Here is a 14,095-nt window from a genome sequence, read left to right as displayed (position 1 = left end):
TGACACGGACGTCCATTAGAAGTTTCGGGTCTGCTGCCACTTGAGCATTCTGTTCATGCAAAAGGTTCCTGACGGGCACCAGTTGTGGGTTGAACTGGCTCACGGGGCAAGAGATTTTAAGCCGCCGGAATTGATCTCGAAAATTTTGCTCCGTCAGGTAAGCATACATGGGCATGGCATTGTCCCAATGCAGCAAGCGACTTGCCATTTATTCGTGGATTATCAGGCCATCCTGTCGCTTTCGCACACTCTGGTAGTGTGGATTTTTGAGATGGTTTGACCAAGATATTCTTGGCCGGGTCCTGTGCCTTCCCCTGGGGCAAGTCCCCATCTCCAGTAAGGTTGGTTTGACTACCGGAGGAAGGCTGACTGGGCTGCGGAAGTGAAAGACTATACTCTTCTTGGCTGTTAGTAACCCAGTGAAAAACCAGCTTCGGGGGGTCAGCCCTAACTGGGTGATGTACGTTTGGTTCAGGGAATATAATTCCCCTATCTAGGCCCACCACGGAGAGGCGTACATCATCAGGCCCTTATTATTATTATTATTATTATTATTATTTAACATATCAGGGGACGACTGGACGAAGTCGGATGGAGAGATAGTGTATTAAATCGTTCATGATATAAGTTTTAGGGTTAGGGAATAATTTCAAACCAGCTGCCTTCAAAATAGCTTGACAAATAATCCTGCTATTTACACAAGTTTCTTGGAAAAATAAATTGTTATGAGGATGTGTTCTTGATAATTACAAAGTCACATTAATTAAATTGTAGTTAGAAACATTTTACCAATTCTGAAATCTACCACCATGCTAGTCTCAGAAATAACTTGCTTGATTCACTTGCACCTCATCAGAGTATTGATCTTGACGTGGAGAAGGTTGACCAAACAAGATGGCATCAACTAATGTTTCTGGTAGCTGTTCGTCACGTGTTTCCGGTAACAAGATAGCCATCATTCCGGCCGCTATTGAGAGGGAACCGAACACCATAAGCGGCAAAACTTCTTGTAGAGGTCCTTTGGTGAGGATACCCTAGAAACAGGAGAGGCAATGCATGCGTGTGAAACATATTGATAACTTAGCTAACGAATGTATGTTACAATTATGTCGAAATGTATACATGTCCATCACATGTCAAAAGTGAAATGAGTTTGATTCCCCATTTCCATATAGATGTATTTATTGAATATATACATATTTTAACATTTTGCCCAAAATACCATCTTGGCGAGGTAAGGGGATCTACTTGCCGATATTGAATATCTTTGTGGTTGATATTGATAAATATCCTATGTGAAAGGTGTCTGTATTCTGGAACACATCCTTTATTCAAACACAATAGCAATAATTCAGGAGACATGATTTTTTAAGAACAGCTTGGAAACTGATTTCGTTGAACATGTATCTAAAAGTATATTTTGGTGTAATGTGACTGCACTTTCTTCCAGGACCTTCTTTACAATGAAATTTCAGATCTTCTGCATATGGCGTCAGTGTTTATGCCTGTTAACATTGCACGAGTACATCTTCTTACCAGGTCAGCAATATATGGTGCAATCATGCCAGCCACCCCTTCAAACAAGGAACAAGACCCCATAGCGGACTGTCGCAACGTCGTAGGAAACAACTCCGCAGAGAAGATGTAGATGACAGCAAACGATGTAGTGGCTCCAAGTTTACCAGCCATGGTGATTGCTCTCAGAATCCATCCTGTAGCTTCAGGCAAAAAGGAAAAACGGTAATTTGTATCGTCCTAATATCCAAATAGTATGTTGTGTTGTGTCTTCCCATTGGATAAAGTAATACAATGGTGAAACACTGAGGCCACAGTAAGGTTTGGAGCTCAAAGGGCCAAATTGGCAAGATTATGAGCACGTGTGTTGTGTATTTAGTTGAAATAAATAAAATACTTTAAACATAATTAATGTCATCGCAGTCACGCTTTACGTAATTGTTTACGTGTAATAAACGTAACGTGTTATTACAGATGCTCATCCAAACAGCCATGAAATGAAACATACACATTGCGAGCTGGACATAATTAATTAATTCCTTGTTGTAGTAACAATGTTATTACAAACGCTCATCTTAACAACCATGACAAGGAATATTGTCTTACAAGAGTTGCCATGAATCAGCGGGAACAAAGAAGATATGCACGTTAAACCCCCGAGGACCATGGAGGAACACAGCACTGTCTTCCTGCCAACTCTATTCATTAGAACATGGCACACTATATATCCAAGAAGTTCCATCAGGCTGGATATGAAGAAGTTGAGATAGATATCACCGCTCAGGTTGCCCACATTCAGGCTTAGTCCGTAGTAGACGATGTTGATGGCAAACCTGAAATAATAGCATGGCATTTAACAAACCCACATCCAGCATTAACCTGGTTAAGTGTATTTCTGTACATAGTGATCATGTTTTATCATTTAGCTTTTGTTCCTCAACATATTTAAATAATGTCATTTGTTTAGTTAAGATAATTCAGTAACTAATAACTATATATTGTAATGTTTCCAACTTCATAAAGAAGCTATCTTCACGTACGTATCAATAATCAAATCTTTCAGTCTGGATAAAACATTTAAGCAGTTGTAAGCTGAGTAACATCATTAAACCTCCCCTTGGGTTACGTTATTCTAATTGGGTCGCTCTTTTGTAGATATGTTATCAATCAAAATAGAAGAATAGGCAAAGGAATGATTAGTTAGTTTTGAATTGGTGTCTTAATTTGAAGCTTTTGTTTTCACCTCTCCATTTTCTCACTTGCACACCCACTGAACTGGGAGACGGAGACAAGATCAGGAATTTAAGGGTCAGTAGTTACTATTATTGTGTTCGTATTTGTGAGTGAATGATCATGAGTGAGTTAAAATGTAACGTCACCTCGACAATATTTCAGCCATATAACGACGAGAAATGTTGAACATACACAATAAATACAAGTAGGTAAATAACCAGTCATCGACGGACTGTAAAATAACTAGAGTATCACAGATATGGATATAAAACTAGCATGGAAAACTAGAACATTTTAATTAAAGCAGACAATACAATATAAAACACGGGCTATAGATCGCCAACAACCTAGTGTTCGTATTATGTCAGTCTCATGTATAAAACACTTTACTGAAGAAATCTATATGTCAAATTAATATTATATTTAAACATGTCACATATATTTGTGTTTGAGTGTGTAACGAGTGTATGTGTACAAGAGATTCCGTATTTGATTGTATTTGTGGTTTTGTTAGTTTTGCAGTAATCTGTGGTGTTTTAAATGTTTAGATAGAAATAGAAAACTACTCATGGTATGTTTTATATCATGAACAGGTTGCCACGAGGACATGGTCATTTGTATCGAACAGAACGTCCCATAGGCATTCACGGGGTACACGCACTTGTAATTACAATAGATACATATATATTCTTTGTATTCTAAACATCTGATTCTGATTAATTGGAGGATTAAATTGAATATTATAACAGATTAATGTTGCATGTGTAAATTTATCAATTAAGATGACATCCCTAGGGTATACAAGGCAATCTTACATGACCATTATCGTTTTAGTAAAAACAATTAATCTATCTGTTTCCTGTATATTTCGAGTTATGTGATGGAAATTCTGTTTCCCCAGTTATGTGATACAATGTGTTAAGCCCTTGTTTCATTCATTGTCACGGGGTGTAGGTTTGTTACCAGTACTAAATATACAGACCTCAACCTCCAGCCTGTGTCATTTCGAACGTTTACATCCCTCCAAAACAAACAACAACAACGCACAAACACCTCCCCCCGCCCCCAAAGAAAAAAACAAACAAACAAACAACAACAAGAAACAACTTCTTTGAGAGGCATTTGTAGAAGTTGTATAGGTGAAGGAAAATCAAGTTCTATGGACAGTCAACTTCTTTATTGCAATGAGTGCGACGTTTCGGTGTAGTCGACTCCAGAAACACCGTCCACTACAACACCGCTCAGCACATTGCCCGACTCCTCGCTCATTGCCCGTAAATCAGCCTCGCCCTTCGTCGCCGACACTGCCGAATTCTGCACAAAGATCAGCTCAATCACCCAGCCTGGCAAACTAATCAGCTACGATGTCGTTGACCTCTTCCCGAATGTTCACAGAGATAAAGCCCTCACCATCATACCCGGAAGACTTGAAGACCTCCATCCCGACCTAGATACCCACCTCATGATCAGCATTGACAGTATAATCCGCCTTATCAACTCCTGCATCAGCTCAACCTATTTGACCTGGTCTGACAAGATTTTTCAGCAAACTCATGGGCTACCCATGGGTGGGTTCTCTCTCCCCTATCATCACTGAGGTATGCATGACGGAACTTGAAGATAAGGCCCTGCTGACATCCCCCATCGCTCCAATATGCTGGTACAGAAAAGTAGACGACACCTTTGTAGTTCTCAACCCCAACGACAACCCTGAACACCTCCTCGACCACCTCAATTCCCAACATCCCCGTATGCAGTTCACAGTGGAAGAAGAATCTGACAACTCCTTTCCTCGACCTCCTGGAACTGAAACAAGAAAACAAGCTCTCCGCCACTGTCTACAGGATACCCATTCATACCGACAAATATCTTCACTTCACCTCCAACCACCCTCTGCAGGTTAAGAAAGGCATCATTTCCACCCTTACCCGAAGAGCCAAGAACATCTGCTCAACAACAGAAGCCCTGGAAACCGAACTAAACCACCTCCGCCATGTCTTCATCCGTTATAACCAGTACCCCTAGAAGTTAGTTAACGCCATCAGATCCACCCTCAACCCAAGAGATAAATCACCCCGTCGGCAATCAGCACCCTTCATAATAAGTATCCCATATGTACCAGATAAGACGACTCCTTCAGCAGCAAGCAGGTCCAGAAAGGCAAGTCCATCCCAAACCTCCTCCAAGCCACAGGCAAACCCCGATCAACAACAAAAGAAGACCCCACAGGAAGAGTCTACAAGATCCATGGCCAATGTGGAGATTCTTATATAGGTGAAACGTCCCGCCCTCTTCCACTACGAATTAAAGAACACAAAACTTCAGTCCAGAAAAAAGACTCCAAATCCGCCATAGCCGACCACACCCAAGCCAACCCTGACTATGCTATCCTTTGGAACAACATCCACATCCTGGAAAAACAACCGAGCAGACAACCTCGTCCAATTGGCTTCCATGCTCCCTTTTGTGTATTGTAATCACAATCAATCAATGTGTACATCAACCTACCCTTTCAACTCACTATAACCATCTCAGTGTATATCAACTCATCTATTGTATAAACTCATTCTGCATATTGTTTTAATCACTGTCACTCTGTACATAAACCTACTCTGCTCAAATCACTAATTAGCAATCCAAAGTATATCAACCTTGTCAATTGTATATACTCACTATGCAGCTATATATATATTCTCCTTGCTACAACACCTTGTCATGCTAAATCATATTAGAAACTGGACCCCAAAATTACACATTCAAACTTCACCTAAACAATCAAGAAATTCAATACAAAAATGAAGCAAAATTTCTTGGAGTAACCTTCGACTAACACATGACATGGACACCCCACATTCATAACTTGGTCAACTCTTGCCAAAGAGATTTAAACTTAATGCGAGCAATCAGCGGCACAAACTGGGGTGCTGACAAACACACACTAACCAATATTTATAAAACCCTTATTCAGTCGAAAGTGGACTACGTTGCTCCAGTCCTCCACAACCTCTCTCCTTGGAATCTCCAAAACCCAACATTTATCCAGTATAAAGCCCTTAAAGTCGCCCTTGGTACCAGGAGTGGCATCTCCCTCAACACATTACTCCTACTCACAGGCAACCCGCGAAGGTCCGTGTTAGAATGAACCCTCAGTAACCCATGCTTGTCGTAAGAGGCGACTAACGGGATCGGGTGGTCAGGCTCGCTGACTGGGTTGACACATGTCATTGCATCCCAATTGCGTAGATCGATGTTCATGCTGTTGATCCCTGGAATGTCTGGTCCAGATCCGATTATTTACAGACCGCCGCCATGTAGCTGGAATATTGCCGAGTGCGGCGTAAAACTCAACTCACTCACTACTCACAGGCATCTCAATCACACACAGAATAGACCAAAGTGCACTCAATTACTGGGCTGGGGCCCAGCACAACCCTATGTTCAAACATATCACAACAAAATACAATAACACTAAGAAATCACCATAAAAAAATTCAAAATTCACCCAAACAGAGCACCTTTCCTCACTCACCTTAACAGTCTGCTACATGCACAACAGCTAAACAATATCTCTCACACACCTCCCATTACAAGCTTCATCTACGACAAGCCCCCACCCAATACAGACACCACCTTAGCCAACACCCTGCCAAATCTCCCCCAAAACACTGACACACCCACCAAAATAAACACCATAAACAACCGCATAAACACCAACTGTCCCTCATACACCCACATCCACACAGATGCATCCACTAACAGAAATAAATACACAGGCATAGGCATCCAGTACATGTACAGCAAACTCCCCCTCTAACAACAAATCTCCACTACACTAACCACACCACCACCAACACTGCAGAACGAACAGCAATCCTCACTGCACTGCACTTAATACCCACACTACATCAATCAAACTTCCTTAATTTATCCGACTCACTCAGCTCTATTAGGCAAATACACAACATGCACTCAAAATCACGCCCAGACTTAATTCCCAACGTCACACTCCAAACCGACTCACTCAAACGCTTGAACAAAAATATAACCTTCATTTGGATCCCCAGTCACTCAAATATCCCAGGTAATGACATAGCAGACACAGCAGCCAAACTCGCAACGACACACACACACATCACCAAACATCAACTTCCATACATCCAAAACAGAAATCAAACATCTCATTAAATTAAACACACTCAATACAAACTTCCAACACAACAACCAAATCAACCTGGGTCACCTCTATTATAAAATCCCAATAAGTACAATTCCTACATTCTCAAACATCAAAAACATTGACACTTGCATAACGAGACTAATCACCAATCTCAAACACTCACTCTACAAACAAAACAGACATCCAGATGGCTTATGTACTCCATACAATTCACCAGAAAACATAGAACACCATCTGGTCAGGTACCAACGGATTCGTGGGTTCTTTTAAGTGAAAGAGTCTGCACACAAAGTTGACTCCAAGGTGTTTACACCCGGTCACAGGTGGGCTCGATCCCGGCACCTCAAGCTCACTGGATCACTACCCTGGCGCCTTAGACAGCTCGCCCACCATGCCCCAAATCACACTATGCATCGGATGCACAATGGAAATGATAGTAGTGAAGTCAATATGAGTTTCTGTCAGGCGTTTGGAAAAAGAGAGATATTTTGCAAATTTTACCAAACCATCGTGAACCATTACAGACAGATGTCATACTGTAGATTTTATCGATTAACGGTAGTACTGTATGAAACTGCTATAGATTCTTCAAACTGATTCCTCTATCTCACATGATAAAATGAAGGCAATACTTCTTACGCGTAATGTATATGATCCGATATGCATTGTTGTCTAGGATTACATGCAATGGAAGAATATGTATAGTATATATACCAGTTGAAGAAAACAATGACAGATCGCATTAGAAGAACTGGATGTGAAAATATCCTCCACAGTCTTGTTTGTTGGACGTCTTCCTCAAACGAGAGCTCGGGCATTACAGTTTCCCTCAGTGTAGCTTTGTTGGACGTTGCAATTTTTTGTATTATCGTTTTAGCTTCTTCTGTGCGCCCACGAGATATCAGCCACCTTGGTGACTCTGGTAGGAGCCTGTACATATGAAGAACCGAGGAGTTATAAAGGCATGATAATAACATGGTGATTAACCGCTAATTGGAATCTAGTCGTAGATAAGAGGTTTGTTTTCATTTGTATGTTTAGGCAGTGAAAGACAAAACAGCCTCACCACCAATATGTCACAAACAGGATTTGAGGTATGCCCAAAGCCAATCGAAGATGTCGCCACTGCCGGATGAGATATGCCAGCCCTGTAAGTAGGAACAACCCAGCCGTCCAGAAGTATTCGATCACTACCCCGGCAAATGTCCTCTTACATGGTCCAACGAATTCCATTGCTGTCAAAAACAGTATAAAGGTGATGATCGTTCTCTTGAATTAGTATCATAAATGTTGGCACTGAATAAACATATGTTGTTTCCTATCACAAGCTGAAATCTGATCCAGAAATCTACACTCCAAATAATGTAGTTCTAAACCATGAAAACCTGAACAAATGGTACACAGTTTACAAATACATACAAATTAATACAAAGCAAGTGCACAAAATTGGGCGGAAACAGAAATTCAGTGGCAGTAATACAATCAGTATGAGCAATATTCCAGCAATATCACGACTGGGGACACCAGAAATGGGCTACACACATTATACTCATGTGGAGAATCGAACCCGGCTCTTCGGCGTGACGAGCTAACTCTTTAACCACTAGGCTACCCACCGCCCCCAATGACAGTATGAATTAGAACTACATCGGAATAGCAATATATTTAGTAATTTTCACCTGTCAGCAACAATATGATCACTCCCAGGCTATCAAGAGTGAAAGGACAATCGACAGATAGGCGCTTGTCTTGATGTAATGTGACATCTCAGATCCAAGTGTTTCTATGTCATACACTTACAAAATTAGTTTACATTAGACAACACTGCCCTGTAACATTGTGTAGATCTCAAAATGTTAAAACGGAAACGTCAAAGGTAAAACAAAATGCTCTTACCTAGGACAAATGTCAGCATAAACATTGCCATGCCAGTGAATCCAATCATGAAGTTGAACACAGCAAATACTGCAAAGTCTGTGCTCAAGGCAATGGCAACGTTGAGTAAAGAGTTCATTACGACAGTGCCAATCAACACTTTCTTTCTTCCGAACCTAAACAAGAAAGCATACATAGTGCAAACAATGACATGAAGGCCTTACGTCCACATAATCTGAAGCAGTGGTCTGAAAATAGCTTTGAAGAAGGTTGCATGTTCAGACATCTATTGTATTTGGTTCAGAGAGTAAGTAGAGAGTCGTGGTCTACAAAATGGATATTAGGTCTTACCTGTCCCCCAAGGGTCCACAAACAAGAGCACCAATCAGAGCCCCTGCGAAGTCGATCATGTTGCTGTGGGAACGTAGAATCTCATTGTCGCAGAACATGTTGAACTGTAAAGAACATAAGATGTAAACAGACTTCAATATTGTTTACTGTGGATGCTGAACTGCACTCTGTTTGCACTCTGGCCGCGGTGCATTAGAGGTACACGTTTCCATCATTATTATGTACAACGTGTATATGTTATATACATGGATGATACAAGTGCAAACATTTTACTTGGTTGGAAGAATAAACTATGTCTGTACATGCATTTAACCAGTTACACTCCTGCGTCATTGTTTTTCTTTTTTGGGCGTTATCAGTATTTTGCAAAATATTGCTAAGCTCGAAACTGTTCTTCGTTTATTAGAGTGAAAAAGCTTATTCATTTTGTGCATATTTGGGTTTCTAAAGTAATAGTTGTTGATATATATTTTCCTTCCTAGGACCAAAGTAGAGCAAACAAAGAGAATATAATATTTCATTTTGGGGTGTTTCAACTGTCATCCTGTTTCAACTGGAAGGTAATGGTTTGAGATTCTGAAAGTAAGTAACGTCCTCCGAGTATTATTATGTACTAAATTCAAATAGATTTCGTATTTCAATTCAGACGGCCTCCGTGGTGTAGTGGTAAGAGCGTCCGCCCGGAGGGCGGAAGGTCGCGGGTTCGATCCCCGACCGCGTCATACCAAAAGACGTTAAAATATGGTACGTGTTGGTCCCTGCCTGGCGCTCGGCATTAATGGGTACAGCAAGGACTGGTCGGCTCGGAGTCAGTATAATGTGTCTGATTGGGGTATTCATGCTTCACTGCGGCATGGTATCTCAGTAGGCTAGCACTATAAAACCAGCTTAAGTCTGGGCTAGTACAAGCAGCCGCACATACACATACACATACACATGCATGCACGTCGTCATGTGAGCGAAATATTCTCCAGCACGACGTTGAACCAAATTTCACCTCGCCTCACCTCGTATTTCAATTACGAATTTTTGAAAATGTAAATAACTCTTCTTGAAGAGTTTTCTGTATTTGATATCCAAGTCCTTAGATTGATTTCTTTCAGTCTGTTTTCAACAAGTGCTTTACGACTATTTGTATTAGGATATGCCTTTGTAGCCCAAATATAAATCATTCCAATTTTGTCAAATGTATCCTTAATACAGGTAATCTATTTATAGCACGATGTGTTACAAATTGTATCATTATAGAGTTATTTGTAAATGAGGAGAGACAATTTAGAAGCCTTTCTTGTAATAGGTTTTTCCCGAGAGAGTAACATTCGTGATATAATTTCAAACTCCAGAATTTTTTAATTTTTTAATGAGAGGAATTCCGTTGGAAACTATAATTAACCAAATGCCGCCTGTAGTGCACAGGACAGGTATGTGTGTGGAATCAAATGCGGATAATCAGAGGAGCCAAGACATCCACCATTTAATTATAATAAACCAATGCTGTGTTCAACGATTTGAATGTACGATAAAGACTCGGGCAGATTAGGCAGCCTAGTACTGTAAATAACATAAAGCGTTCAGTCGTAATATCGTCGAAAGCCCGGGGTGGATTCATCACATTGGTATAATGTAGGACCCCGTGTTGTGTACACCGCCGTGATACTCCTGGAATGTTACTTAAGGCTTTGTTGAACCATACTCACTTCCACATCCATGAAACAGGACGTGCCCAGATTTGGCATCTAGTAAAACCGAATGTACAAACTAGATGAATGAAAACACATCACCCTTGCAAATATGAAAAAGTGCATGAGGCATATAGAGAATATATAGAGTGTTGCATATAACAAACTGTTGTTGGACAAAGTGTGCAGATCAATGTGTTGTTTATATAAACTTATAGTTTCGATAAATAAAGAAACACGAAATATTTACTTGATGATATGTATAGGTTTCTTAGCGATAATACGTGCATCATATCAACAGGTATGTTAAAAGAGGCGACTGTTTTGAGTCTATGTATGTCAGGAACGTTTCGCTAAATTCAACTTCATGGTGTGTATCTTCTGTTGCCTGTCACGTTATATTATAAACTCATGGTTGCATTGGATGGCTGAGCTCAATCACAACACATCACCCTTGAAACGATGATGTGTACCGAAGACTTATGCAGATTATATGCAGTATTCTATATATAATATAAACTTGTATATGTTATAGGTACCATAATACATTTATCATGTTATATTTATTTAGGCGAATGTTTCAGTCTAAATACATCAGTAATGTTATGGTTAAATGCAGTTTTCTAGTGTATACTTTCTATTGCCAGACACGTAATGCAATAGCCACTTCATCCGACTGTAATATATATGTGTATGTTCATCACTTGTTAATGTCATAACAACTTACATCTGCAGGACCCGAGGATTGTATGACTGATTTGTCGTACACCCAGGCATCACAGGTGCGTTGGGAATTGTTACCATCAGCACGAGAACTGTTGTTGTGGACGTCGTACAGAGTACACTTGGAGTAGGCGTCCGCCAATTTGGGGATAAACATTTCAATGAGCTGCTTGTGATGGTCATCCTGAACAGCATAGGTGTCATTCTCAAGAAATGGAATTTTACATCTGCAAATCCAAGTGAAACATTGAACATTCGGCACAGGTGAAGTGTCTTTGATTAAGGCTCGCTCCTCAAAGATGTGACACAACCGAATTTGAAGTGGACTTGAGAGTTAATTTTCAATGAATGGACAAATGTCGCTGGAGCTTAGAGTATGAAGTATTTTCAGGAGATGTAGACTTGCCAAATCATTCTAAGTTTGATTTGGAAGTCGCTTAGGTCTGAAGGACAGGCTATCGTAATTATGAACTCTTTACGTTCTTAATGTGTTACACATGTTTCAGGTTGGAGTATGCTTGTGCGTAACGTTGCATTCAAGAGTATTTCACTTGCAAAACGACGTGCACTGTGGATGAGAAAACAAATACGAATTGTATATAAAATGCAGGAGATAGAAAATATACATTCATGTGTGATAGTGGCTAGAAACATGACATTGGATGGTGTTTTGGCGACTGATTTGACAGATTGACAATTTTTTTATCTTTTGGGTGAAATGTCAAAAGCATACCTCCTTTTGATCTATCTATCGACTCACCTGTAATTAGTTATCTCCAAGAGAAAGACAGGTGACATTGATTGGTAAGCCCCAACTATGGCAGTTAAGCACACCAGGAAGTATATCCGCTTTTGGTAGGGACCAAATTCCCCGATTTCCTCCAGGAGTTCGTCAAATTTCATAATTCTGAATCCGATGGCTTGCGAACAGCTATTCTGAAAACTTAACGTATACAATCAGGTTTTCAGACTTAAACATGAGGATGCACGCTTTGTGTGTCGACGACAAACCAACTCCCGTTGTTGTCATCGAGCGATGTGTCCTTATAAAAATCATTAGCCTGTGTGTAGGATGATATCTGCAATAATTAATACCATATTCATGTTCTCACTGCATGCAGGATTTCTTGCTATAAAAAAAGTTGGTACGAAACATAATGACACGGTATTCCTCAATGTTATCTGTCACAACTATATTTGATATGACAATTCCGACAGGTGTTTTTCTACATTCTTCTTTCGATGTCAAAATGCAATGCTAGTTTTTATTAAAATTATTCCAATGTTTCTTTGTTTACGATATTCGATAAAGTTCATCCTAATTGTGCACGTCAGTGTAGTATTATTCCCATATTTCGATTGTCGACAATATTAACAATGATAAAAATATCTAAAAAACTAAAAACATGTACTTCAATATTATATTTGAAATATTTTCGACCTCGTGCTCAGTAGTGCACGCTGCACCTGTACTTGTGTAAGTTTCTAACAGTATATGCTTACAGTGCGCGAATATTTGTCTATACTGAGTTACTTAACTGTTTGTAAGCAATGCTATTTAGTACTGATTCTCCGCTGGTCTATCACCCGGTCGCATAGAACTGCTTATTTATGTTCCGTTATTGAATCGCTCTGTACATGTTGCAAAAGCAGGTTATTGTAAAAACCCAGCAGCTGAGAGAACATGTTCAAACTGTCGGAATATTTCAAAAGCTGAGTTGATATGAACCGTCCCTAATGTGTGTACTTCAGGGAATATTAGTTTGATAAATGTGTACTCAAAATGTCACGCACTCAAATAATTCGCAATGCACACAAGTCCGTTGTACTTAAACTCGAACTCACAAATGCACACATCGAGCACCCACACACACTTTCATTACGTTCACAGATTCCAACAGGCGTGTGTGTGAAGGATCTTTTAGAAGCCAGCACTTCCAATTTCGTATCGTATTGTATCGTATCGTCACAGGACAGTAGGTGCCTTCGCCCATCGCTGTTACAAAACATGTCTGCCCGCCCCCTGTCGACTGTCCTCTGTTTGGCTTGCTGTCCTGCAGAAGGAGCATATTCATTGAATTTGGGTTACCCCCGTCTGCCATGGAATTGGAATGGCTGATATTCGTCATCAGGTGCTTCATATGGAACCTTTAGCTGTAGCTGAAGTCTGATATGGGATCCCTCCGAACATTCCCTCTCTCATCACAAAACGAGACTAGCGGGACTTCGTGTTCATGTCAAATTTCAACGTCGTGGCTCTTACAAGGTAATAACACGTCCAACTTGAGTGCAGGCAAGCTCCATCAGATGTATTAGGTTATGGGAATGGCATCATCTTGTAAATTTTGTTGCTTTGTTTCCCTGTTGCTTAGTACAACGTTCTGGGCATATGGCGGCGGTCTGTAAATAATCGAGTCTGGACCAGATAATGCAGTTATCAACAGCATGAGCATCGATCTTTGCAATTAGGAAACCAAGTCAGCGAACCTGATCACTCGACCACGTTAGTCGACTCGTATGACAAGCATGGGTTACGGAAGAT

At 40.3% G+C, this 14,095-nt stretch overlaps 1 protein-coding gene across 1 annotated transcript; it reads right to left on the bottom strand.

Moving 5' to 3' along the window:
* Positions 1-818: 818 nt before the first annotated feature.
* Positions 819-12,625, bottom strand: LOC124289569 (organic cation transporter protein-like). The gene is made up of 10 exons (XM_046726135.1): positions 12,314-12,625; positions 11,558-11,780; positions 9,152-9,255; positions 8,822-8,976; positions 7,992-8,160; positions 4,311-4,554; positions 3,944-4,062; positions 2,122-2,348; positions 1,537-1,718; positions 819-1,034 (listed from the first exon to the last, which is right to left on the bottom strand). The coding sequence occupies exons 1-10, from the start codon at positions 12,454-12,456 to the stop codon at positions 819-821; spliced, it is 1,782 nt and encodes a 593-aa protein (XP_046582091.1). The 5' UTR covers positions 12,457-12,625.
* Positions 12,626-14,095: the final 1,470 nt, after the last annotated feature.

The sequence above is a fragment of the Haliotis rubra genome, unplaced genomic scaffold (assembly GCF_003918875.1).
Source record: "Haliotis rubra isolate DU_JTF1 unplaced genomic scaffold, ASM391887v1 Scf443, whole genome shotgun sequence".
NCBI classification, from domain to species: domain Eukaryota; kingdom Metazoa; phylum Mollusca; class Gastropoda; order Lepetellida; family Haliotidae; genus Haliotis; species Haliotis rubra.
Note: the sequence above shows the minus strand (reverse complement) of the source record. Positions and strands in the feature narration are given on the sequence as shown.